Here is a 26,633-nt window from a genome sequence, read left to right on the forward strand (position 1 = left end):
CATCCTTCATCATTTTTCCACCATACTCATTGAGCAAGGTATCTCAGTCAAACTTAGAGCTGGCAGCTTGCTCTGGGGACTCTACCTTCTGAGGTTGGAATTCCAGGTGGGCATTTGCAAGGGTTCTAGGAATCCTACCTCTGGTTCTCATACTTGGATGGCAGATACTTTTACCACCGAGCTATCTCCCAATCCTTATTTAATAAAAATTTTACACATATTTTGTCATGGGAGAGAGGAGCGGGAGGAGAGCATGCACACAGGATTCAGAAGACAGTTTGTAAGAGTCAGTTTTCTCCACCATGTGGGTTCTGGGTAAGCTTGGCAGCAAGCATCTTTACCTGCTGAGCCATTTCACTGTCCCATGAGTACACCTTTAAAATCTCTGAATTATAAACGGTAGAATCTGTAAGATGTGACTTACATGTCAATAAAGTTGTCACTGCACAGTGTAAATCCTTCGGCAGTTGGTTTTGCTTACCCAAGGCACTCTCTTCAGCGGGGCGGGGCACTCAGGTCCCGTCAGGCCTTATCTTGGCTAAATTTCCAACGCTCATCTATTCTCTTATACTTACTGTCATTTCCTTTCCCGTTTAAAACTTCTATTCAGCACCACCTGAAAAGGCTTTGCCTTTGCATACATTCTGTTAAGAACATCATACTTCCCACCTCTGTCTGGTGTATCATCCCTGTGGATTTGTCAAGAATAAATGCTATTTTCCCCAAAACATCACTTCTACCCTCAGATCTTGTGTGAATACTGAAAACATCTGGCCCTCATGACGGATTCTGAGCTCCCTGGCTTGCTAGACAGTACCAGCTTCAGCTCCAGCAGCAAGTGCTTGGAAGCACTCAGTAAATGTTTATTGAGTAAATGAATGACAAACACTCCCTCACTACTGACCAGAAACACTGCTATTTTTTCTCCAACTAGTTTAATTGGTAAAATCCATACAAATGTAACTTGAGTTCTGGCCTTTAGAGACCAATAAAATGAAATAAAAATACAAATTTGGGGCCAACGTTGAGACTTAGGGAGATTAGCATAAAGTAACATTTCATGGGACCTGCAGTTCGGATACTTATCATTGTTGACTGGACATACTTACTGGAGTCAATACGCTTTTATACCACATATTAAATGTGTTGTTTAACTCTGGTAACCACAGCTGTGACTTAGTTAACGATCTCAATAAATCCTACTTAAATCAGAGACAGGAAAAAATTATGCAAATGAATTCTTATCTGTTTTTCTGCCCAAGGCATATTTGATAACAGATAAAACACACTCCAAATAGTCTCTACTTAACAGTCAGAAAGCCATTCGAGGTTTATTTGGATCAAAATCAGATACAAAGAGAAGCCTGGTATATTCACAAATGGTTTTAGTTCAGAAAGAAACTCACATCAAAATGACTCACAGGAAGAGCTGCCATTCCCCCATGGAAGTGAACACAGTAAAATCAACAGTTACTCACATGCCAAGCCACATGATTAAAAAAGAGTAGGAGAAAATGACAGAGGGTTGGTTGCCTTGGATTCAGCCACAAAATAAAATTTTTTGTTGAAAAGGTGAAAGGGTCTTGGTCTTGAAGATGGCTATTTAGAAATGAGCTTCCAAAGGGCTTGAAAATCCAACCAATCACACGGGTCTTCTTGTGCACAGCATGACATCCACATTCATCCAGGCAGGATGGAAACCATCCATCAGTTACATCTTGCAGCTAGACAGAATATCTTCCACCAATCTCTTGTAAACCCAGGCATCACCCTTAAGCCGCTGTCTCCGGATGCCCACCACGTCAGGTCTCTGGAGCTGGCACACTTCTAGTTCAAACTGCATTGTCACTTTGCCAAAATCAGACTGTGTTTGACACTTCAGTGTGTAACTGTGAAAAACATTAAGATACCAGGTAGTTAGGGAGCCAGAAGTATTCTGGATAATTCGAGAGGTCTCTAGCTTCTAAGAGCTGGTGGGAAATGAGCCCTTATTTCTCTCTAAGCAATAAATTCTCCATGCAGTTTCCAGCTGGCCTAGCCATGCTGAGTGATGGGGTGACTGGTGCTTCCCCAGAAGCTGAGTGATGATCCAAGGAAAGGTGAGAAAGCTTGACCAGAATGCTCCCTCAAACCACAGGAGAGCCCTACTGAAATAGCCGTACAAGCCATGCATAGTTGGGAAACCTGGCACTTTTTATGTGGCCTTTTCAACAGTGTAATACAAGAATGTGAGGTCATTTCCACAGTGTTCCCAACAAAGGAAAACAAGGGAGATTTAGACAATTCTTTTTTTTAGGCAAGCGCTCTACCACTGAGCTATCTCTGAAACTTGTGACTTTCATTTAAATAAAGCTGAAGCAATTAACCTTCTAGAAAGAAATCTGCCTTGAGATTTTCCCTATACAACTTTAGAAGTTATGATACACTTTACAGTAAAAAGAAGAGCAAAAGAAAGACCAGGGAAGTGCATCCCCACACTGAAGGCATAGGGCATATGCAGTCAAAGTGGCAACACAAAATAGGGCTTAGACTATGAAAGTGGCATGGACTGAACTCATATAAACAAAATTAATTACTTTACATTTTAAATATTAGAGTTGTCTTAGTGATTGATCTTCAAAAATAAAAACACAAAAACATTAAGGTTTCTTTTAAATTTAAGCTCTCTAGATATTTAAGCATACGATTAGGCACTGTTGTTCAGAAGTATGACAATTTGGGGGGGGTTTTGAGACAGGGTCTTGCAACCATGGGCTCCTAGAACTTGGGAGATAGAGGCAGTAGGAGCAAGAGTTCAAGGTTATCCCCTGCTACATAGCAAGTTTGAGGTCAGCTGGAGCTACATAAGAATGTCTCAAAAATAAACAAGCACCAAACAACAAAGACAGCATCTTTCCATATAGCCCGGACTAGTCTGGAACTTACCATAAAGCTTAGGCTGGCCTCAAACTCAGTCATGCAAATGCCACCAAGCACAACTGCACTTTTTTATGATTTATTATGAAGTTTCACAAGACATCATTCTTTGTCTTGCCTAGTACAGTGAGTTTGAGGGAAAGAATAGAGTATCTTAGAATATAAGCAGCAATATCAGAAATGTCAAAAGGAACATCCTAGGGAGCAGAGTCTCCACAGGAAGGTGAAGAACAGCTTAGTTCTGTAGAACTGGAAGAAAGAATATGAGCTATCACACCACTGAGAAGCTGAATGCTGCCCCTTTTTTCGTCACAAGGTAAAGCAGACAGAAAGTACCGAACAGAGAGGGCCACCTCAAGACCACTCTGGTTGCTCAGGATGTCAGAAGGTCAAAGCACTAGTTAGATTTCAGCTAGTGATCTGCTGCTGAGTCACATGCCAAAGGAAGATCAGCACAGGCCTGTGAGATTCAGCTAGAGCTTCTGGGGCCAGAGAAACACCAGCACGAATAAGAAGCACTGAGAATGAGTGAGACAAATGTTCTAATGAGGCTGAAAGAAGTTCACGTAGGTAACACACCTACAGAGTATGAGTGATGATACATTCACAAAAGATTGTCTTTAAAGTATTACTCTAGAATAGTCATGGTGGCACAAGCTTGTAATCCCAGTGCTTCACAGGTGGCAGTAGGACAATCACAAGTTCAAAGCCACCCTGGACTAGTCAATTGCAATCCAGGTCAGCCAGAGATAATCTAGAGCTTGGGTGCAAAGGCAGGAGGATACAAAGTTGAGGCCAGTCTGGACGATACACAGTATGAGGTCCTGTCTCAAAAGAGTAAACAAGGAAACAAAAAACCAAACTCTATATAGATTATCCTGTCTGCATGCTTTTGGTAAATTTAATAAACAGTTGTACACAGCTGTTTAATAAAGGCATTTTAGAAGCTGATGTGATAGACGCTTGTAATCCCAGTGCTTGGGAGACTGAGGCAACCCAGATCAGGAGATCCATGTCAGCCTGGGATACATAGAAGGCTCTTTATCAAATAAATGAACAGAGTTGAAGATATGGCTCAGAGGTTAGGTGCAATGACTACTCTTTCAGAGGATCCAGGTTCAATCCCCAGGACCCACAAGGCAGTTTACAATGATCAATAACTCTAGTTCCAGGGGATCTGATGCCCTCTTCTGATCTCTGCAGGCACCAGGCGTGCATGAGATTCACATATATACACGCAGGCAAAACATCAATACACATAAAAACTAAAATTAAAATAAATAAGTCATTTTAAAGATGTAGTTAGTTGCCGGGCGGTGGTGGCGCACGCCTTTAATCCCAGCACTTGGGAGGCAGAGGCAGGTGGATCTTTGTGAGTTCGAGGCCAGCCTGGTCTACAGAGCGAGATCCAGGAAAGGCGCAAAGCTACACAGAGAAACCCTGTCTCGAAAAATCAAAAAAAAAAAAAAAAAAAAAATGTAGTTAGTGTATGTAGTTAGTGGCTGGGTAGTGGTGGCATATACCTTTAATCCCTTTAATCCTAGTACTCGGGAGGCAGAGCCAGATGAATCTCTGTGAGTTCGAGGCTAGCCTGGTCTACAGAGTGAGATCCAGGACAGCCAGGGCTACACAGAGAAATCCTGTCTCAGGGAGAAAAAAAAAAAAAAGTACTTAGTGAAATTCTTAGAAATAGGAACAGTTTGCATGCTCAGAAGAGAACTGGCTATTCAGACCATGAGATCACACCATGGAGCCTCTGACAGCTCACTCAGCAGGGATACTCAGCTGAATTACCTTCCTTAACCCACCGAAAACTAACTCCATACGGTAGCTGGTCACAGAGATGCAATCTACAAGCTTCCACTTGTCCAAAGTATCTCACTGATTAAGATTACAACTGACAAATAGCACAACAAAGCAGAAAATGAAAGGACCTAGAGGACTGTCCTAAAATAAACGGAAGTCCAGATTTCCCAATTCTGAGATGAAAATGTAAAGACAACCAACTCTGAACAATGGCACCAGAGCATCTTTCTGGAGAGTGGGGGAGAACGCTTCAGTGGGGACCAGGAGGGACTGGCAGCAGAGTGAAGAACGTGGTGGTCAGGAACGGCTCACCCTTTCTGCACAAAGTCCACGTGCTTCTCTGGAAGAACACTCATTATCTCACTCAGGAGCTGGTCAGGATTCACCAGTCTGGTTGTAGTCACGTTATAGTGCAGCTGAGAAAGAAACGGGAGGAGTCAGACTTCACCTTGACACAAAAGCTCAAAACTCCTTTTCAAATGGGAACACTGCAAGACCAGCCAGCTGAGGCAGCTGCTTTACCACAGCAGTGGGGAGTAAGACTGTCTCCATCAGAAACTACTGTATTATCCCCATTAAAAAAAAAAATGTGCTGGGCATGGTGGCGCACGCCTTTAATCCAAGCACACAGGAGGCAGAGGCAGGCAGATCTATGTGAGTTCAAGGCCAGCCTGGTCTACAGAGCGAGTTCTAGGACAGTCAGCACTACACAGAGAAACCCTGTCTGGGGGGGGGGGGGGGGGATTGTGTGTGTATAGAGACTGCATGAGTATCAGAAAAGACTTTGAACTTTCGACTTTTTTTTTTTCCTCCCTGAGACAGGGTTTCTCTGTGTAGTTTTGGTGCCTGTCCTGGATTTTGCTCTGTAGACCAGGCTGACCTCAAACTCACAGAGATCCGCCTGCCTCTGCCTCCTGAGTGCTGGGATTAAAGGCGTGCACCACCACCACCCAGCTGAACTTGGGACTTTTAAACAGTGTTGAGACTGTGAAAGATTATGAACACTTTTGATGTTGAACTGAATACATTTTCCATTATGATATGGCTCCAAGTCTCTGGGGACCAGGGAATAGAATGTGGTGGTGTGAAAAAGAACGGCCCCATAGGCTCTTATATTTGAATGTTTAGTCACCAGGGAGTGGAACTGTTTGAAAAGATGGTGTGGCCTTGTTGGAGAACGTGTGTCACTAAGGATAGGCTTTGAGGCTTCAAGTCCATGCCAGGCCCAGTAGTTCCTTTTTCCCTGCGGCCTGCAGATCAGGATGCAGCTCACAGCTACTTCTCCAGCATCTGCCGGCTATGTCTGCTGCCATGCTCCCACCATGACAACAGACTAACCCTTGTAAGCCAGCCTCCAGTTAAACGCTTCCTTTTATACGAGTTGCCTTGGTCATGGTGTCTCTTCACAGCAATAGAACTGCTAATAGCCTATTTTTTTCCTTCCCTATCAAGTATATTGTCTACACCAATAGATTAACTCTTTAAAAGTATAACAGGGTTATTAAATAAGATGCAAACCTCTTAGCCAGGCCCTTAATGCCCTTCCAGCCTGTCTGCCCAGCCTGTCACTCACTATATTCCTCACACATACTACAACTCAACGTTCAAATGAGGGCTGCCACGATGGTTCAGTGAGTAAAAGTACTTATTCCCAAGCTGGATGGCCTGAGTTCAATCCCCAGGACCCACACCGTGGAAGGAGACCAGACTCCTGCAAGCTGTCCTCTGACTTCCACATGTATGCATGTGCACACACACAATAAACCACTGTTTTTAAAGTTCCAGTTAATTTCCAATGCATGCAAATATTTCATGAAAACCTATGAAAGCATCTGTGTCAGGGACTCTTCAAACGTGCCAGAAACAGGACAACTAGGCACAAGTCTCCAACGTGAAAGCAGCTCTTAATTTCTCCTATATACATCCCATGTTTCCCTACCTCTATGTTGTCCTGTGATCAATGTGTGTGATTTTGAATTATTTGAATTAAAGTTATATGTTCTTTGAAGAGGGTGACTGTACCTAAATAACCTCTGCATTCTTGAAAAAAATTATTTTTAGGTTTTTATTTTATGTTATGTGTATGACTGTTTTGCCTGTGTGTCTATACATCACGAGTGTGCCTAGTGTCTACAGAGGTCACAAGAGGGCATCCTCTCTTCTGAAACTGGAATTATGGGAGGTTGTGAGCCACCATGTAGATGCTGGGAACTGAACTCAGGTCCTCTACAAGACAACAATTGCTCTTAACCACTGAGCCTCTCCAGCCCAACTATACATTCTTAAAACCCACCACATAAGAACATGCATGCACTAACTACTCAAAAACTGTGTATTGGCCGGGCGGTGGTGGCGCACGCCTTTAATCCCAGCACTCCGGAGGCAGAGGCCGGCGGATCTCTGTGAGTTCGAGGCCAGCCTGGGCTACCAAGTGAGTTCCAGGAAAGAAGCAAAGCTACACAGAGAAACCTTGTCTCGAAAAACCAAAAAAAAAAAAAAACTGTGTATTGATGAATAGGCAATTTAAAGTAGGTAATTTTAAAAATCAGTAAATTTATTTGATGTATGTATGTATGTATGTTTTTCAGGACAGAGTTTCTCTGTGTAGCCCTGGCTGTCCTAGACATTCTGTAGACTAACTAGGCTGGCCTCAAACTCAAGACATTGCTCGCCTCTGCCTCCTGAGTGCTGGAACTCTTACCACCACTACCCAGCAATACATTTCTTTTTAAAAAGCAAAAGGATGGACTGGCAAAATGGCTCAGTAGGTAAAAGCTCCTGACATGTAAACCTGACACCTGTGTTAATCCCTGGATCCCACACTGGGTGGACGAGCAGTGGCATGCATACATACACATACGCACACGCGCACACGCACAGGGAGGGAGGGAGGGAGGGAGGGAGGGAGGGAGGGAGAAAATGAGAGACTATAAATCAGTGCAACCCGGTGAGGTGGTGGTGGCACATGCCTGTAACCCCAGTATTTGGGAGGCTGAGGGAAGACGACTGCCCTGGTTAGAGACCCTACAAAGAGGTTGGGGTTAGAGACACCCAGTTAAGAGTCGATTCTGAAATCGGTAGTAGACTCTGGTCCACTTGCCTTTCGCCTTCTTGGCCCGTCTTTGGCGGAGCCCTTCTTCTTGCTCCTTGTAAGTGCCGTGAGAACCTTGTCCAATCCTCTCTCGAGGCTTCCAAACACATTGGCTCCTCTCCTCTTAGGGGTGTCCTCCATATGTGCCTGGTTGAGATCCACCTCCATTGAGCGGCACCTTCAAGACCAACAGAGCGCTAGCGGCACGGTCCTGCGGCCCTCCCGGCTGCTGTGCCTGCCCCTCTACAGCACCAAGGGCTGCAGGTAAGTGTGCCAGAGTCAGACCACCTCAATCCTCCTCTGGGGAGGGGCACTAAAGCCATCTCCCATCAGAAAGAGGTTCACTCCCCCACCAAACTACTTGTCCTTTCACATTTTGTTCATTTATTTAGGAGATAACAGGGATTGAACCTAGCTCCTCACTTACACTAGGAAGGCATTCTACCAATGAGCTATACCCCTGCCCTTCTTTTTACCTTTTATTTTTGTGACAAGATCTTCACTAAGTTCCCTGGGCTGGCCTTGAACTTGCAAACCTCCTACCTCAGTCTCCCAAGTAGCTGGGATTCCAGGCCTATGCCAAGGCTCAGATCTTTCACTTTTTTATTTAAATCAAACATAGGAACATGAACATATCAGTACAACGGACATCCACATGCCCTCCTAGGGTCAACAACTAGTAAGATTTGGTCAATGGCTTCTCTATGTAAACAGACAATACACAGCTTAAGTACATGTGCATGCTTGCTCAGCCACCTGAAGGTATCATAATACGTTACTCTGAAACACTTCTGTGTACACCTCCAATAACTGAGACTATCTTCTTACCCAACCGTAATACCAAAGGCATTTAAAAAAGATAATAGCTGCAGCAGCATTCAATAGTTTATATTCTATTTCCCCTAAATAAATCATGCTTCTAAAAAAAAACTGAAATGCAGTGAAGGCTCACTTACGCCTTTAGAGAAATGAGTTGGTTTTCTTTGTAACCTAAATTAGTGGTTTTACCGTTTGGGGGAATGCTGACTGTTAGTGTACACCCAGACTCTCCTGGCAGAGAAGCAGAAGGAAGTGCACGGCCACAGGCAGGGACCCTGCCTTCCAGCTTGCTGTGCTTTAGTTAAGGCCCCACTCTGGGTTCATGACTTGGGCCCGAGAAGGCAGAGCACCAGCACAGTCCCATGCTCGGCCACGGCCCGTCCTCACACACAAGTCATCCCAATGCCGGTAGCTTCGGCTCCACTCCCTCCGCCAGGCTTCCTCATGGGGGAGAGTAATCCCATGACCTACACTAAGAATGGATGGAGTCTGAACAGCAATACTTACCGCCTCTCAGGGCTGATGACACCCGTTGTTAACGTGTCTGCTCCTGTGGATTTCCCTGGCGTTCTGACTGGGGCTTCTCTCAGGCACTGGTTTCTAGCTATTAGAAAAACAGCAAATACACACCATGTGTATCTGACAATACCAATCAATAATACATACATCACTTCCTTCATTGACTCCAAAATATTGGTACCACTTGGCCAGTAAAATTGCTGGCTCTAATAATTGTTTTTTTTTTTTTTAGGTTTTTCAAGGCAGGGTGTTGCTGTGTAGCTTTGGAGCCTGTCCTGGAACTCGCTCTGTAGACCAGGCTGGCCTCAAACTCACAGAGATCCACCTGCCTCTGCCTCCCGAGTGCTGGGATTAAAGGCGTGTACCATCACCGCCCGGCTCTGGCTCTAATAATTTTAAAAAAATGTTTCCTGGTGCAATGCCTTACTCAATCTTGATGCAGGAGGGAGGGGCTAGGTCTGGCCCCAACTTGATATAACAGCCTGTGATGACTACCCAAAGGAGGCCTTACTCTCTGTGAGGAGGGGATGGGGGTGGGATGGGGGTAGCTGGGAGTAGTGGAAGAAGAGGAGGGAGGGGGATCAGGGGTTGGTATGTAAAAGGAAAGAAAATCTTTTTTTAAATAAAAATTATATATATAATATATGTTATTATATATAATATATATATAAGAAAATGTTTCCAGATGATGTATATTAAAAACAAAATCATCTTGTGCCATAAAGCACACCTGTAATCCCAGTGCTCAGGGGGCAGAGGCAGGCTGCTCCAGAGTTCAAGGCCAACCTCTGCTATATAGCAAGTTCAAGTCCAGTCTAAGGTATATAACAAACAAAACCCCCTTTAAAAAAATGGTTTTGCGGCCGGGCGGTGGTGGCGCACGCCTTTAATCCCAGCACTCGGGAGGCAGAACCAGGCGGATCTCTGTGAGTTCGAGGCCAGCCTGGTCTCCAAAGCGAGTTCCAGGAAAGGCGCAAAGCTACACAGAGAAAGCCTGTCTCGAAAAACCAAAAAAAAAAAAAAAAAAAAACGGTTTTGCTTTACATGCAATTATTTAAAACAAAATATAAACCTCACTACAAACTGAAGCATACTTGAAAAGTGTTAATTCGATTCAGAACCCCATTTAATTCCTGTTAGGTAAAGAAACTGATCTCCTTCTGAAGTTTGAAAAAAGTTCCGTGTGAGTTTTGTTAATTGACTGTTTCTTTATTCCAGAACTTTGTGCTTTACCCTACATAGGGTAGGGTCTACCACAGATGGGCATCAACAGATCTGGTTACCACTAACTGAGTAGCCTTTGTTTTTTGTTTTTGTTTTTTAATGATCTCCTGGGGGTGTATCGCAGTGGCAGAGCACTTGCCTAGCACTCCCAAAGCCCTGTGTTCAATCCCAGGAAAACACATACACACAGGTTTTATGTACTTTAGTGGTAATATTGACAATGCACTTTTAAGTGGGGACTTTGTTTTTAACTAATAAATTCTATTCCCTCGAGGCTCACAAGAACAACAAAATAGTAATTAAAAATAGCTGTTTTTAAAAAGTTTGTCTTTGTGTCCTAAGAGAAATGTGGTACATATATAGCTGCCCTATGACAACTACCACGGCCTGGACTACATAGGAGTCACACACAGGAATTACTGTTAATGTCAAAAAAAAGAAAAAAGTAAGACACACTAGTGGAAGCTACCAATTACATCTTCAGCACTTGCTCTCTGTGGAGGCGCTTCTCTTTAAAGAAAACAGCCAATATTAAGTTTTTCACTAACACAGTCTCGCAGGGACAAGATGTGTAAACTACATTTCAAACCATCCACATTTCAAACCCTTTAGAATTCCATTAACAGCATCAACAATAAAAAAGTATAATAATAAAGACTGTTGTCAAAGGGTTCTTGTTGCTGTTGTGTTTGTTTCTTTGAGGTTCCTCAATGAGGTTGGGGAAATGACTGAAGCTTGAAGACTTGAGTTTAGGTCCTTAGCACCCTGGTGGAAAGAAAAAACAGCCTGGTATGGACTGCCACGAACTTCTAATTCCAACACTGGGGAGGCAGAGACAGATGGGGTCCCTGTGGTTTGCTGGACAGACAGCTCAGCCTCATTGGCAAGCCTCAGTCTCACTAAGACTTTGTCTCAGGAAAGTAGGTGATTCCTCAAGATGACAATCAAGACTGACCTCTGGTCTACACACAAGTTCTCTTCTCTCTCCTCTCTTTCTGCGCTCTCCCCTCCCCTCCGCCGCCTCTGTCTCCACCAAGCAAGGTGGTGCACATCTACAATGCCAGCAGGATTGGGAGGTGGAAGTAGGAGGATCAAGAATTCAAGGTCGGAGGCTGGAGTGATGGCTCACTGGCTAAGAACACTGACTTCTCTACCAGAAGACCTAGGTTCAATTCCCAGCACCCACATGCCAGCTCAAAACTGTCTGTAACTCTTAAGATCTGACACTCTCATACAGACATACATGCAGGCAAAACACCAATGCACATAAAATAAAGCTAAATAAATTATTTTTAAAAAAAGGATTCAAGGTCAGCTGGAGCAGTGGTGGCACATGCCTCTAATCCCAGGCAGAGGCAGCTGGATCTCTGAGTTCAGGGCCAGCCTGGTCTACAGAGCTAGTTCCAGGACTGCCAGGGCTACACAGAGAAACCCCTGTCTCGGGGGGTGGGGTTGGGGGTGGGTGGGGGTGGGCACGGGGGAGGGGGGATTCCAAGATCCTTTTCACCTACATATTCACAGTGAGTCTAAGGTTGGCCTGGGCTACATGAGACACGGTCTCAAAAAAGCAAAAATAAACAAATTAAAAGACAGTGCAATTATATTAAGAGGAATAATGAAAGACAGAAACCTTTGTTGGGGAAAGATGAAATGGCAACCACTTTTGAGATCCTACTATGCTCTTAATAAACCTGCAGTTTACTGAGACAAGTGCAGACAACCACACACAAACACACCTCATCATATCAAACTGGCCTCACATTTGGAGAAGACTATGAGTTGATGAAATGAAAAATTCCATTAACACAATAATGGAACTCTAGCAAATATTTCAGCAAAATCTTCCACCATGCCTTCATGTATAATATGATGGCCTCTTGAAGTGGTGGTCGATCCTACTAGCAAACTAGAAGCACAATGGGAGAAGGGGCCTAGCAGGAGTTCACAGGGCAACCCTTAGAGTTGGGGTTCATTAGGATCTCAATACAGCACAACAGAAGGACACAACTGCTGGGGAAAAGACGATAAATTAGCTGCTGTGGTTAAAAACGACACAGACCGTTTTTATATAGATCAAGGTAAATAAAACTGCTTCCAGCTCTGGTTTATTTCTTCACTCAGCAAATATGACCCTACTACAAAGCATGAAAGTCTGCAGTAAACACGACAGAGCTCTGCTGCATACATCGACCGCTTGTCTCCGGGAGACCTGATCCTAGCAAAGTGGCCTTACACTGACACAGCAGAATGTGTCCAGATAAGACAGCGGCCAAACACCACGTGTCCTGGGGGACAGCTGAAATAACTGCTGAAGATTACAGTGAAAAGGAAACCAGGGGAAATGGGAGGAGTCACAGATCCCCTGCCTTCTGGACTCCAGCAGTACTGCTGCAGCGCAGGGCAGGACCAAGTTACCACAACAGAGAACCAGATGGTAAGAGCTCAGCAGAAACACCAGCCTCAGTCATCCTCAGTGGGGATGAAGAGGCTAAGGCTGGACATAGGACCTTGGCATAGCATTCGCTCCTCTGAGTCTCAGGTTCCTCCACTGTGGAAACATGACAAGCTCTAAGTTGCTCTCCTATGGTGCTATGCTTCAATCCCACAGGTGGGAGGGAGGGGCTGGAGAGATGGCTGAGCAGCTCAGTGTGCTTGCTGTGCTTCCAGAGAGGACCAGAGTTTGATTCCCAGCACCTACATCAGGTGGCTGGCAAATACCTGTAATTCCAGCTCCAGGGGGCCCACCATCCTCTTTAAACCTCCTTGGATACCCCCCTACACACACACACACACACACACACACACACACACACACACACACACAGCATATACACACAGAGACATAAATGTAAATTAAATATTTTTTAAAAATGTGGAAAATAAAGTAACAACACCATCTGAGAATTACAGGGTAAGCACTGTTTCCATTTCCACCAATGCCAGTATATATGTAAAGGCAGCCAACCCGCCCTAGAAGCCAGAGAACAAGGCTAGTTACTTCCAGAAGTCCATGTGTTCATTTACAACAGTAAAAATGACATTTGACCTTTAAGCCTCCGCTTAGTCCCCTTAGCAAATACCTTTTGCAGGTGTCGTGTAACGGTTTGGCGAGGTGAGTATTTCTCTCTTATACTGGTTCTTACTAACTGGAGTCTTTGGCTCTGGGAACACAAAGTTCTCTTCGTTCTTCACAGCAGACTTGGGAGTGCCCACATTCTCTTTGTCCTTTAATTTATTTGCCAATGCTCTGCATACTACTGGAGCTGGTGATTTAGATGCCGCATCATTTGATTCTGCCCAGTGCTTGGTAACCTGGAGGAAGAAAGGTACTGAATAAAGCACACTGAAGAAGACAGGTCATTTCTTTACACCCTACCTTAACACTCAGCCAGTCACCTTGTACTGTTCTTGTGAACATCAATGCTACCCAGAGGCCACTGCTGGCAACAGCCGGACACCTGGCAGTGTCCTTCAGTTCTCCTTAGCACAGGCAGATCAACATTTCAATTCCCAAACAGGAAGAGAAGTTTAAGGAAATGATGACCTCAAATCTGAGCCAAGGCATCTCAAGCAACCTTCGTGGCCCACTGTGGAGCATGTGTAGTATCTGTGGTGCACGGCTCATACGCTGAGTGCTCAGGATGGAGGCTACAGAGAAATCACATGATGCAATACAGGCAAACACAACCAGGAACACCTCAGGCTCATCACATGCTGGTGTTAAATTAATCTTGGATCCTTTTATACTCATAAACATTTTGCTGTTGCCAAATTTTTCTCAACTTCCACATTCACATCAACACAACCTAATGAGGTTGGGACTCTAAGAGTAAAAAGCTAGGCCTTAAAGAACTAAAGTATAGGGCCAACACCACAATTAATAGACAATCAATGGAGACAAAATTATTTACAAGAACTATCCAGAAATTCTAGGATTGAAAAGTATAGTAATTTTAAAAATTAGTTGGACATAGTGGTGTATCCTTATAATTCAAAACTCAGGAGGCAGAGGCATGAAGGAATTGCCACTGTCTGGGAGCTAGCTACACTGTGAGCTCTAGGGGAGCCAGCACTACATAGTGAGGTCCAGTCAAGAAAGAGACAGACAGACAGACACAGAAAGATGGGGGTGGGGGGTGGGTGACAGGACAGGCACAGACAGACAGACAGGAGGGGAGAGATGACTCAGCATTAGAATAATTCGAAGCATTTCAGGAGGCATTAGAAAGGGAAGCAGCAAACTGGAAACAAGTGGATCAAATTACTCTGAGGAACACAAAGAAAAAAGAATAAAGACAGATTAATAATGGAGCAAAAAATAGTATTTGGAAAAAATGGTTCTAAAGTCCCATATTTGGTGGGAAACTTTGAACCGCACACCTAAGAAGTCCAACAAACAAAGCAGGATTAAAACAAAAATTCTCAGAAGAGGAGAAACACATATCTGTTGCTGCCCTGAGTTAAGAGGAGAGAGTTCACACAAAGGGGCCTGAGGGACCTGGAGGGGGCGATGGAATTACTGTGTCACAATTCCTGGTGGCTCTATGTTGTCAAACATACAGGGCTAAACACTAAAAAGGGTTAATTTCAACTATTTAACTACATGCAAATTATACTTCATTTAAAGAGGGGAGGAGCAATGACGAGCTCCAAAATGGAACTTTGGTTTTCTTAACTTCTCTTTCATTAATATTCCAATAATCTCTATTAATGTCTTCAGTGGCTTAGAGATTCAACAAATTTACAAGCACAGACTTGATTTCCTCTTAGACTAGATGTGTTTATAATTAAGACACGCATTCTGCGTTAAGTAGTAATAAAACTACCTACCTGTGGTGTCTGGGGAGCTGATAAATTATCCTCACACAGTTCATAGTCTATTAATCCAGCTACACAGCTATCGTCACTTGTGGTCATATCTTCCAGGCTCAGATTCTTTGACTATTAATTTAAAAGGTAAAAGAAGTTAGCAAAAACAACACCACGATTCAAATTTTACAACAGCACATAGCAGGCCTAGGGAGACACCCTGGGAGCAGGGACAAGAGACAAGCTAGATGTTAGATGGTATATAATTTACTTAGCTTATCAGTACTCCACAGTGACAGTAGACAACTCATTTGCAAGTTTACAAATAAAGCCCCAACCAAGCGGAAGCTGGGAAGGACGTAGCTGCTGACAGACTGTGTAACAGGAGCCAGCACAGTGGCTCAGCAGGAAAAGCGCCTGCCCTGCAGTCCTGGCCATCTGAGTTTGAGCCCTAGAACTCTCCACACAGGAGTCCTCTGACCTCTAAACTCATGCCATGGCATGTATACCCACCCCTACATATATATTATACAATCTCAATCAAAATGTTATTTTTTTAATTTTTATTTTATATGTATGCATCTTTTGTCTGCATGTATGTTCATTCACCACATACATGCATCATGCCTACAAAGGCCAAGAGGGTGTCAGATCCCCTGAAACTGCAGTTACAGACAGTTGTGAGGCACCATGAGGTGCTGGGAATCAAATCTGGTTTCTCTGGAAGAGCGGCCAGTGCTCTTAACTACTGAACCATCTCTTCAGCCCCATAAATAAGTAAATTTTAAAAACACACAGTATAGCTCATTTTTTTCTGCCAGGAGTAAATTAGCTTTACAAAAGATCGTTCACAAACAGGACACTAGGGGCCTATGCTAACACTACCACCAGATTCCTTATTTTCCTTCATCCTTGCCCTATACAAACTAAGAGTATGCTAGACATAGCCTAAAGGTTGAGACTATGGTACACTACTCAGCATCTTGTTAACCTGACCAGGCACGTTTACTTGAATTTCTAATACCTACATCCCTATGCCCAAACTTACAGCTAATGCAGTTCAAGTCCAAATCTTCTCATATCTACGTTACTCAAACAGGCAACCTTGCCCTCTCTGCCTACTGTGAGAGTTCTCCAGGGTTGCCAATTACTATCAATAAGAATTCACTGCATAGAGTGCCAGGCTGAGAAAAACACTGATGCTAAGTTAGGCCTAGTGGGGGAAAGTTCAGTGTTGTATAAAGATGGCTGTGATGACGCTATCTACAGTAGGCAATAACCATACACACAGCATCTTTGACTGAACAATTCTATGTACATTTTTTCTAATTTTACATTTATTTATTTCAGTGTGTGTGTATGCTCAAACATGCAGGTCAGAGGACAGCTTATGGGAACCAGTTCTCTCCTGCCATGTGGAACCTGGCTATCAAACTCAGGTGTCAAGTTTGCCAAATGCCTTTACCCACTGAGGCATCTCCAGCCTACCACTGGATACATTTTTCAAAATCACTGTTTTGCCTCTCTCTGTGGTGATATTTTATTTGTACTGAAATATGATTTTATTTGTATGTTAATAAATAAAGTTGCCTGGGGGTCAGAGCTAATAGCAAGCCATCATAGAAGCTGGGCGGTGGTGGTGCACGCCTTTAATCCCAGCTCTTGGGAGGCAGAGCTAAGAGGATCTCTGTGTGTTCAAGGATACAGCCAGCATGGAGACACATGCCTTTAATCTCAATACCAACCATAGAAGACCTGGAGGTCTGTACAGACAGGCAGTGACTAGGAGATCATGTGGTTGCGTTTACAACCAATGAGAAGGCAGAACAGAAACTCTATAAAAAAGACAGACGCACAGGAAATAGGTCTCTTTTGGAGAGGTAGGACAACAGCGACAGTGAAGGGTAAGGTTTTTAGCTCTTAGCTATTGCTCTGACCTCTTGGCTTTCATCTCTGTATTGGCTCTGTGTTTCTTATTTAATAAGACGGTTGGTTACATCTACATCTCTCTTGTTCAGAAGTCAATGGTTCCCCATGACCTACTAAACAGTCAACCACTGTGACCCAGCATTTCAAAGTTCCCCAGAGTTTAGCTCTTCCCTATCAAAGAAGTCTGCCCACTGTCATCAGGATAAATGGAGCACAATTTGGTACCTGAGCTCTGCTAATTACATTTATTTTGTCCCAATCACTATGCTCCTCTTTTCCATGTTTCTAAATTCAAGCTCAACTGCTGGTCCAGTCTGGATCTCCCAATGGTGGCCACTCCTGTTTTCCAGAGTCCCCACAGCAGCCCCTTTACCTGGAACCCACTGCCTGAGGTGTAGAGTCCCTGTGGCCCTGTGTATGTATACTTTGTCGCAGCAGGACTACTTCAAGAGCAAGTACCACACTCAATAGATCTGCTCTCCAAACCCATGGCTCCTGAACACTGTTGGTGACTGTGTGGGCTTTGGTGATTCCTCAGTCAGACTTCATTATTTTCTCACTGAGAGCACCATCAATTGATTGCTAAGTCAGAATTACTTATTTTCTTAAAAACAAAACCCTAGAAAAAGAGGCTATCCTATCAGGGGAAAATGGGCTCAAAGAAACTATATGGCCTATTCAAGGTTCACTCATTTGCATAAACACCAGAAAAGAATTCAAAATTTGATTCTACTTATTTTCTGGTCATTAAAAAATATCATCTGCTATAAAAATTGGTTCACTAGTATGACTGTCCAAATAATGAAATTATTAGGTAAATATTCACTATGCGGTAGAATAAATATCTTCTCAGATCTTCCCACTTGGATCCTTTTTAGATCAAGGAAGCCATCTACTGAGACCACGCCAACTTAGATACAAGAAAAGCCAATGGCTCAGAAGAATGTCCCAGGTATCTTAACTGAGGTGAGTAAATTGAAATGTTTAGCTAAAGTAACTATTCTAACTGTAGAGGTAAATAATACCTTTCTGCAATTACCCTGATGAAAAACAAAGCCCATATTGTAAAGCCTTCTTGGACTCAAATGAACCTGATGGTTAAAAGGGTTTAACCAAATCAGCAAGAAAAGGAACAGGTTGATTCACTAAGTATACAGACAAAAGACATGCTAACCAGCCTAACAAAACCCTCCAAACCTAGACAGAATACCAGCCTGGGAATGAGAAGACCTCACTTCACAGACTTCACATGGTGGTCAACTGCACCGATATCTAATCCTGAGTTTGGTCAAAAGATCAAGAAGGGAGAAAAGATGGGAGATATTCATAAGGTCTAGCAAGACCTTAGCATCCGCTTAGACCTACAGCTCATGACTGACAGGCAATAAAAAGCAGACTGTAAGGGAGATAAAGGAAGCTGGAGACGGATGATTCAACTAGAGATCAAGAAAGCAGTGGTTTTAACTTATTTAAAAACAGTCTGAGATCTAAAAGAAAAAAGAATAGCCTAATTCAGGTCCATTGGGTTATGTTAAATCTATAAAGAGGATCACCTATGGTTCTCTGAGGATAACAAAGCAACATTTTCTTTCTGATTTTTTCCATTCTATGATCAAACCTAGGGCCTCAGGCACGCATGCTAAATGAACACTCTACCACTGAGCAACAGCTGCAACCCTAAGGGATGTCTTCCTAATATTGGAGTCATTAAATTGCAATCTGAATTAAGGTGAGGGAAGATTACATTACAAAATCCTACACCCATCTAACAAAGTATCCAGACACCTGTGTTTGCTTGTTTTACAGGGTCTCACTTTACAGCCACAGGATGGGCTGAATTGATATATGTAACCCATGCTGGCTAAGGATAGTAATTCTTCTGCTTCAGTCTACCAAGAGCAGACAGTTAAAATTTTAAGCAATGGGGGCAGGAGTGGGAACAAACACAGAGCTTAGAGGGTAAAGATGCTCGCCATCAAGCCTGAAGACCTAAATTCAATCCCCAGAGAGAGTCAATTGTCAAAAGCTATCCTCTGACCACATGCATGCTGTGGTAGACACAGACACACACACACACACACACAGAGACAGACACACACACACACAAATAATATAAAATAAGCTTCAACTATGGAAGACAGATCAAATGAAAACAAATCTGAGCATCTAGGAGGAATGAGATGTTGCTTGCATCTCTATAAATGTTCACAACAGGAGAAACAGAAAAAGAATCACAACTTGCTTAAAAACAACTCTCATGGAACAAATTTACATGGCACAAGCTATCGTAACTGCAGAAACCTAAATCCCAACAGTAACATAAACATGAAAGTATTTATATTAAAATACATCATATGAGATGTATCATGTATTCATCGGCCTGACCCCCTTTAAAGACTCTGTATGTACAAGGACAAGCGTAGACGGGAAAGACACATTACAGATTAACTAAATCTAGAGTTTGAGAGGTGGCTCAGTGGATAACACACCAGCTGCTGTTGCAGAGGACCTGGGTTCAATTCCCAGCACCCACATGGTGGCTCACAACTGTCTGCAACTCCAGTTCTAGTGGATCTGACACCCTCTCTGGCTTCCTCCAGCACTAGATGCGTGTGCATGTACGTGCGCGGGCACACACACACACACCACTCATACACATAAAAAATAGTAAATCTTCTTTTACAGGATTAATTATATCATCTAAAGCTAGTAGGTTTATAAGTAAATCCTGTATTTCCTTTTAGTCTGTCTATTCCTATAATAATCAGGATGTGCTTTTATGGAGAAAAAAGAAGGGTAGAGGATGTGCTTTTGGTTTGCGGTTTTTTTGTTGTTCTTCAAGACAGGATTTTTCTGTGTAGTCCTGGCTGTCCTGAAACTCGCTCTGTAGACCAAGCTGGCCTTGAACTCACAGAGATCCACCTGCCTCTGCCTCCCAAGTGCTGGGATTAAAGGCATGCGCCACCGCCAGGCTAGAGGAAGTATTTTTAAAATGCTATATTAACTTCAAACTTTGAGAATTCAAGTTCAGAACTCCCATTTTTCTCTTCAAGAATGTTTAAATCAACTGGAAAAGGCTCAGTGGTAGAGTGCTTGCCTCAAACGTACAAGGCCCGGGGCTGCAGAAGAAACAGAAGTTTTCTTGCATACGGCTGATAGCCATGCCAGTCTGCTCATGAACAAGGCTGCCAGCAAGAGGAGCAGGTATTCACACAAGGGTTCTAGAACTTACCTTTGGAGTGGGGCTGGAGGTTGCACAGGAGAAAGAGGGAAGCTGTAAGCGAGCTGGCTTCCCTCGAGACTTCTTGGCTAGAAGCAGAAGGTAGGTGGCTGTGAGGTGATCATACTGCCACTGAAGGAAAAGGAGATCAGCAGTTAAGACACTGCAGTGTGTAAGGAAATGCTATTCCAGGTAAATTGGTCTTTCAATCCAATAGGCATTCAGAATTCTAAGTCAACAGCTTTGCAGAGACAAGGTATTTAATTAACATACCCCCATACCTGAAACTGCCCTGTGCAAAAAGGACTTCTAAACACCTTGAAGCTATTTTGTTATCAATTTCCTATTTCTAAGTTAATTTCCTTTGTAGTTCTAATTGTTTTATCTTCAGGTACTCTCCATAGAACTTTTAGTTATGGAAAAAAAGAATTTTGATCTATTATAACTTCTTTCCTACACACATCTTCCATCTCCTCCTCTGGTAATTTTTAAACAAATCATTCCAAATTTACATCATAATGAGTTTGTAAGTAGTATTCACAACTAAATGGGGGTAATGTTCTGAATATTTAATTATTATCATGACACAACCAGTCCAGAACAGAGACCAAGAGGTGGCCAAGAAGATACTGGGACCCTGCCACATCAACTGTTAACTATTTAATTGTGAGATGCAGAGCTAAGAAGTAGTTCAATTAGTCTAGCATGTGCAACCCTAGTTCAATCCCCAGCGCAACAAAATAAAAGTAGACAAGATGTAGGGGAAGTGGTACCCAGGGTATCTGGGACAGGTAACAGTCAGAACAGTGGCTATTTACTAAGCTTTATATACATATTTTAACATCTTAATAATAGCCATACTGATCGGTTATAAGCCCAGCAGCCAAATCACACAGAGCTAAAGAAAGAAAGAAAGACACAAAAACAGAGGAGTAAGAAAGATTCAGCATTCTTGTATTTCCTTTTTGTTGTTTTAGAACTATATCATTCTTAAAATTAATTTATTTAAGTTTATCATTCTACTTCTCCCACAAAATCTAATATTGTTACCTCTCAACATTCACGGTACATCAGCTAACCTACCTCCTCCCAGAATGTCCTAGAGACATTCCCAGATATTGGCATTCCGTGTGCCACCTGCCTGTCTAGCAACTTTTTCTCCTCCATGCTACAATGTACCCTCACTTTCCTAGATCCAAGCATTCTTCTTTCTTGATTGACACTCTGGTGGTAGAAATCATCCTCCAGTAACTTTCTGAGGGTTGACAGGAGGTAAATGTTTTAAAGCCCCACATGTCTGATATGACAGCATTCTAGCCTTATGCTTGACTCTGGTTTGGTCAAGTAGAGAGTTACAGACCAACAATAATTTTCATAGTTTGGAAGACACTATTCCTCTTGATTCTGGCACAGCTATATTTAAAAGAGCTCCCTAACTCCCATGCTGTTGGCTTTTGTTTCTGAAAACTTTCATGGTCCTTCTCCAGCTTTCTAAAATTCCACTAGAAGAGGCAGTAACGGGTCCGTATGTTTTCATCCTCTGTTAATCCTGGTTATCGTGAAGTTTCTTTACTGCTTTTTCCCCCTTCACTATTTAACCTTCCTCAGCCTTCTATTACTATTAATAGTCATATGCATGGTACATCTTTCTTAACCCTTCCTTCTTTTCGTCTCTCAGTCCTACTTTTGAAAACGTCACCTTAACTTTATTTTCAAACATTTCTACCAAGCTTTTCATTTCTAGACAGTTTAGAGTTACAAGGGCTAGAGCTTAGAAAGTTCTTTATGGACTGGGCAGTGGTGGCACACACCTTTAATCCCAGCACTTAAGAGGCAGAGGCAGGTGGATCTCTGTGAGTTCGAGGCCAGCCTGGTCTACAGAGTGAGTTCCGGCAGCTAGGGCTACACAGAGAAACCCTGTCTTTAAAAAAAAAGGGCGGGGAGGGAGGGAGGGAGGGAGGGAGGGAGGGAGAAAGGAAAAAGGAAAGGAAAGGAAAGGAAAGGAAAAAGGAAAGGAAAGGAAAGGAAAGGAAAGGAAAGGAAAAAGGAAAGGAAAGGAAAGGAAAGGAAAGGAAAGGAAAGGAAAGGAAAGGAAAGGAAAGGAAAAAGGAAAGGAAAGGAAAAAGGAAAGGAAAGGAAAGGAAAGGAAAGGAAAGGAAAAAGGAAAGGAAAGGAAAGGAAAGGAAAGGAAAGGAAAGGAAAGGAAAAAGGAAAGGAAAGGAAAGGAAAGGAAAGGAAAGGAAAGGAAAGGAAAGGAAAGGAAAGGAAAGGAAAGGAAAGGAAAGGAAAGGAAAAGAAAAACTCTCCAGACATTGCCAAATGTCCTCTGAAGGGAAAAAACACTTCTAATTAAGAGCTGACCTAGACTAATACTTCTCTCAAGCTCAAATGTACAATGAATCACTTGGGGAATTTCAGATTCTGATTCAGTAGATCTGTGGTGGACCTAAACTTTTGAATTTCTAATAAGCACCTAAGGAAGGGCGAGGTTTACTCTGGACTTTGGATTACAAGAACCTAAAACAGTACAACTCAACTCCTAGCAGTACAATGCAACCATTCAGGAAGTTTCAAAAAGGGTTTTATGACAAGCTGGAGGGATGGCTCAATGGTTAAGAGCACTGGCTGCTCTTCCAAAGGTCCTGAGTTCAATTCCCAGCAACCACATGGTGGCTCACAACCCTCTCTAATGAAATCTGGTGCCCTCTTCTGGCCTGTGGGGATACATGCAGACAGAACACTGTATACATAATAATAAATAAATCTAAAAAAAAAAAAGATTTATGCCTAGGTAATACCACAGACCAAATAAATCTCTGGAGGTGGGACTTAGACATTAGGATTACTTAGAAAATTCATGAGTAATTCCAAGATATGACTACAGCTGAAAAATCCCTCATTTAAAGTGAGGACACTTATTTATTCATCTTTAGAACTGAATATAAGTAAAATAAGCATTTAAGAATGAGAAAACAGCCAGGTGGTGACACACCTTTAATCCGAGGCAGAAGCAGGCAGATCTCTGTGAGTTTGAGGCCAGCCTGGTCTACAGAGTGAGTTCCAGTACAGTCAGGACTATTTCACAGAGAAACCCCATCTCAAAAAGAATGAGAAAAAGCTGGTAGGGTGGCTCAGTAAAGGCATCTGATGGTAGAAAGAATGGATTCCACCAAGTTGTCCACTGACCTCCTGTGCTCACTCGCCCTCTCCTCCCCACCCCAAACATACACACAAATGAAGAGCAGTACTAAAGAAGAAACACTGTGAGATGGGCATGGTACTTGGGAGGTGGTGGCAGGAGGAGCAGTTCAAGGTCATCCTCAGTCAAGCTACAGGAGACCCTGGCTCAAACTCACGCTCATCTTTCAGAATAACTGACAGAACCTTTAAAGAAATTAGCAGCAGAAAGTAAGTTCTAAAATGCCTTAGTATCTCTATTTTCTGCATCAGAAGGAAAGAAATTAGTTCAATTTTCACTTTTAAGTCTGAAAACTGCAGAGAGAATTTTCAGGATACCATTTGAAAGACTTTTTCCAATGATGTTTAAACTGATTGTTCTAACAGGCAGATTTTAAACAACTGTCAAATTCATTCAAACAATTTTTTTTCCTAGCTAAGATGACATATCCAAGATCCTCTGAAATATCCCAGCTGGCAAAAATAAATTATAGTGCTGAGATATAGTTAAAACTGGCTTATTATCCCCTTTTTCTGTGGGACCAGAGACTGAACCCAGTACTTCACACACGGGAGGCAAGCTCTCTGCATTTAAGCTACATTCCCAGCCCTAAAGGTGGCACATTTTAACGACTGTTGAAGCTGGACGATGAATGCCTGGAAGCTCATTGCTACCATCCTAGCTCTTCTTATGTAGGTGTCTGTAACTTTGTACTATAACTTTTCTGAGGAAATATATATATATTTACTATATATGTACTAATAAATTTTAGCTGTTTTCATTCCCCAACCCCCTTTCATCAGCCCTCCCTCTCCCAGTGAACCCCTCTTCCCAACGAATCTCCTCCTCTTTCATGCTCCTTTGGTGTGACCCACTGAGGTTAATGAGAGCTGCTTGCAAGAGCATGAGGAGAGAGTCTTACTGGAGAGTGGACAACTTATCGGTGGCTACACCACTAAAGAAAACGCCCCTTCCCCCGGAAACCATTAGCTGCCAACAGTCCATCCGCGATGAATGCTGACAGGCCCAATCTTGTGCAGATCACCACAGCTGCAGGACTTCCTGTCTGCAGCTGCCGTGTCGTATCCAGAAGACATCTTTCTGCAGCACATCTCTCTACCCTCTGGCTCACACATTCCTTCTGCTCATTCTTCCAAGATGTTCCCAGAACTTTGGAGAGGGTGATGGCTCACTTGGGGTGAAGCATTCCACCATCACTTACACTTAGCATTCTGGCCAGTTATAGGTTTCTGCATTAATTGCCTCCTAGGCAATAAAAAGCTTTTCTGAAGCCAAGTGCAGCACCAATCTTAGATGGTGACCAGGAGCTGGCTTTTGTTCATTTTTTGAAACAGGATCTCAGAATGCAGCACAGGCTTGTCTCACCTTCCCAAGTACTGGAATTACAGGTGTGAGCTACCATGCCTGGTTGGTTTTTGAGATGGTCTCACACCGTAGTAGCAATCTTCCTGCCTCAGCCCTCAGAGGACTGGGATTATAGGTGTGAACCACCAGGCCTGGCATTAAATTTCAAATGTGTACTGTTAAAGGCTAAGGAGCTGTCACTTTCTGTAAACAGTCCAGAGCCACTGCATGCAGCACCCTTTACATCTCACTGCAAATCAGTAAAGCTCTGTTTCAAAACCAAGTGTTTAAGGTTTCTACCCTGGAGATGGAAAACAGAAAATAAATACGAAGCACAGGTGACAAAAGACCTAGTGTTGGACCAGGAGCAAGAGGGGGTATGGGACTCACTTGCCATACCAGACGGGACTCAAGAGCTGTGAATGCCTGTCTCTAGAAAAAGACCACATGTTTAGCCTAGATATCAAGGACCTAAAAAAGCAAAAATGATCCAATATCAGAAATCCTGCCAATGATTTCATAGCACCCATTTCACATGCTGATGAACAGCATGATGCTACAGGACTGTTTTTAGGGAAGAAAACTGTGGTATGAGCTGGGCAGTAGTAGATGCCTGCAATCCCAGCACTGGGAAGGCAGAAGTTGGAAAACTGAGTAGAAGGCTAACCTGGATTACATACAGCGCTCCAGGCTAAGGCCAGCCTGAGGCATACAGCATACAGAAAAACTCTGTGTGTGTGTGTGTGTGTGTGTGTGTGTGTGTGTGTGTGTGTGTGTGTGTGTGCGTGTGCATGTGTGTGTCTGCCTGCCTGTCTGTCTGTCTGTCTAACAGTCAGTCAGACAGACAGAGACAGTGTGGGGCATGTTATCTGAGGCTTGCTACCTGGGCTACATCCAAGCCCCTGCCTGAAAACAAAACTTTTTGTTCTTGTTTAGTTCTAGTGCTAGAAATAGAACCCGGAGCTTCAAACTACACTAGGCAAGTGCTCTACCACTGGCTAGACGCCCAGCTCTTGAAAAAAGGTGTGTAAGTATGTTGTCTTCTTGTTTACAGCAGAACTAGAATTCTGATTCTAGAACTTTAAAACAGTGAAAGTCAGAACTATTAATTCTCTATGGATTCGTTTGCTCTGATTCTCAAGTGTTTATTCATTACATTTCCCCAATCCATGTCCAAAGGGCAGTGTTCACGTTTAAAGAGGACATCCAGGATTGGTAGAGAGCTCAGTGGGTAAAAGCACTTGTCATCAAGCCTGACAACCTGAGTACAATCCTTGCAACCCAATGGTATAAAGAGAAAACCAACTCCTTCAAGCTGTCCTCTGAGCTCTACACACTTACATGGTAAGCATGTGCTCACCACACACACACACACACACACACACACACACACACACACACACACACACACACACACAGAATAAGCAAATAAATAAATGTAGATACGGTTGTAAGAGACCCAGAAGACATAAGCAAAGAAATGCATCATACATGAATATACAGTCAGTGCCTCGCTTAAATTCATGATGGTCCCGTGGGTCTTATAAACATTCTATCACTGTCAATGTACTAACAAAATAAAAGGACAATGAACAAAAGCTACCACCCTTAAATTCATGCTGTACCAGATCTTACCAATGAAAAGTTCTTACCGATGAAATTAAATCCTCCATTGTTTGCCTGTTGTTACGGTGATGTACGGAAAGCTCTGTTATGCAATCATCGTCAAGGTGAATCAACTATAAAACACAATTTCA

The 26,633-nt window shown here is 43.0% G+C and overlaps 1 protein-coding gene across 1 annotated transcript in view; it reads right to left on the reverse strand.

Moving 5' to 3' along the window:
- Positions 1–985: 985 nt before the first annotated feature.
- The window catches only part of Melk (maternal embryonic leucine zipper kinase), a 74,576-nt gene continuing 48,928 nt past the window's right edge, over positions 986–26,633 (reverse strand). The window contains 8 exon segments of the mRNA XM_052716543.1: positions 986–1,889; positions 5,035–5,138; positions 7,823–7,991; positions 9,140–9,236; positions 13,456–13,687; positions 15,206–15,316; positions 20,346–20,465; positions 26,529–26,615. Coding sequence (XP_052572503.1) covers positions 1,712–1,889; positions 5,035–5,138; positions 7,823–7,991; positions 9,140–9,236; positions 13,456–13,687; positions 15,206–15,316; positions 20,346–20,465; positions 26,529–26,615 — 1,098 coding nt within the window. The 3' untranslated portion in view covers positions 986–1,711.

Source organism: Peromyscus californicus, unplaced genomic scaffold (assembly GCF_007827085.1).
Source record: "Peromyscus californicus insignis strain IS unplaced genomic scaffold, ASM782708v3 Scaffold_5__1_contigs__length_169319896, whole genome shotgun sequence".
In the NCBI taxonomy this organism is placed as follows: Eukaryota; Metazoa; Chordata; class Mammalia; order Rodentia; family Cricetidae; genus Peromyscus; species Peromyscus californicus.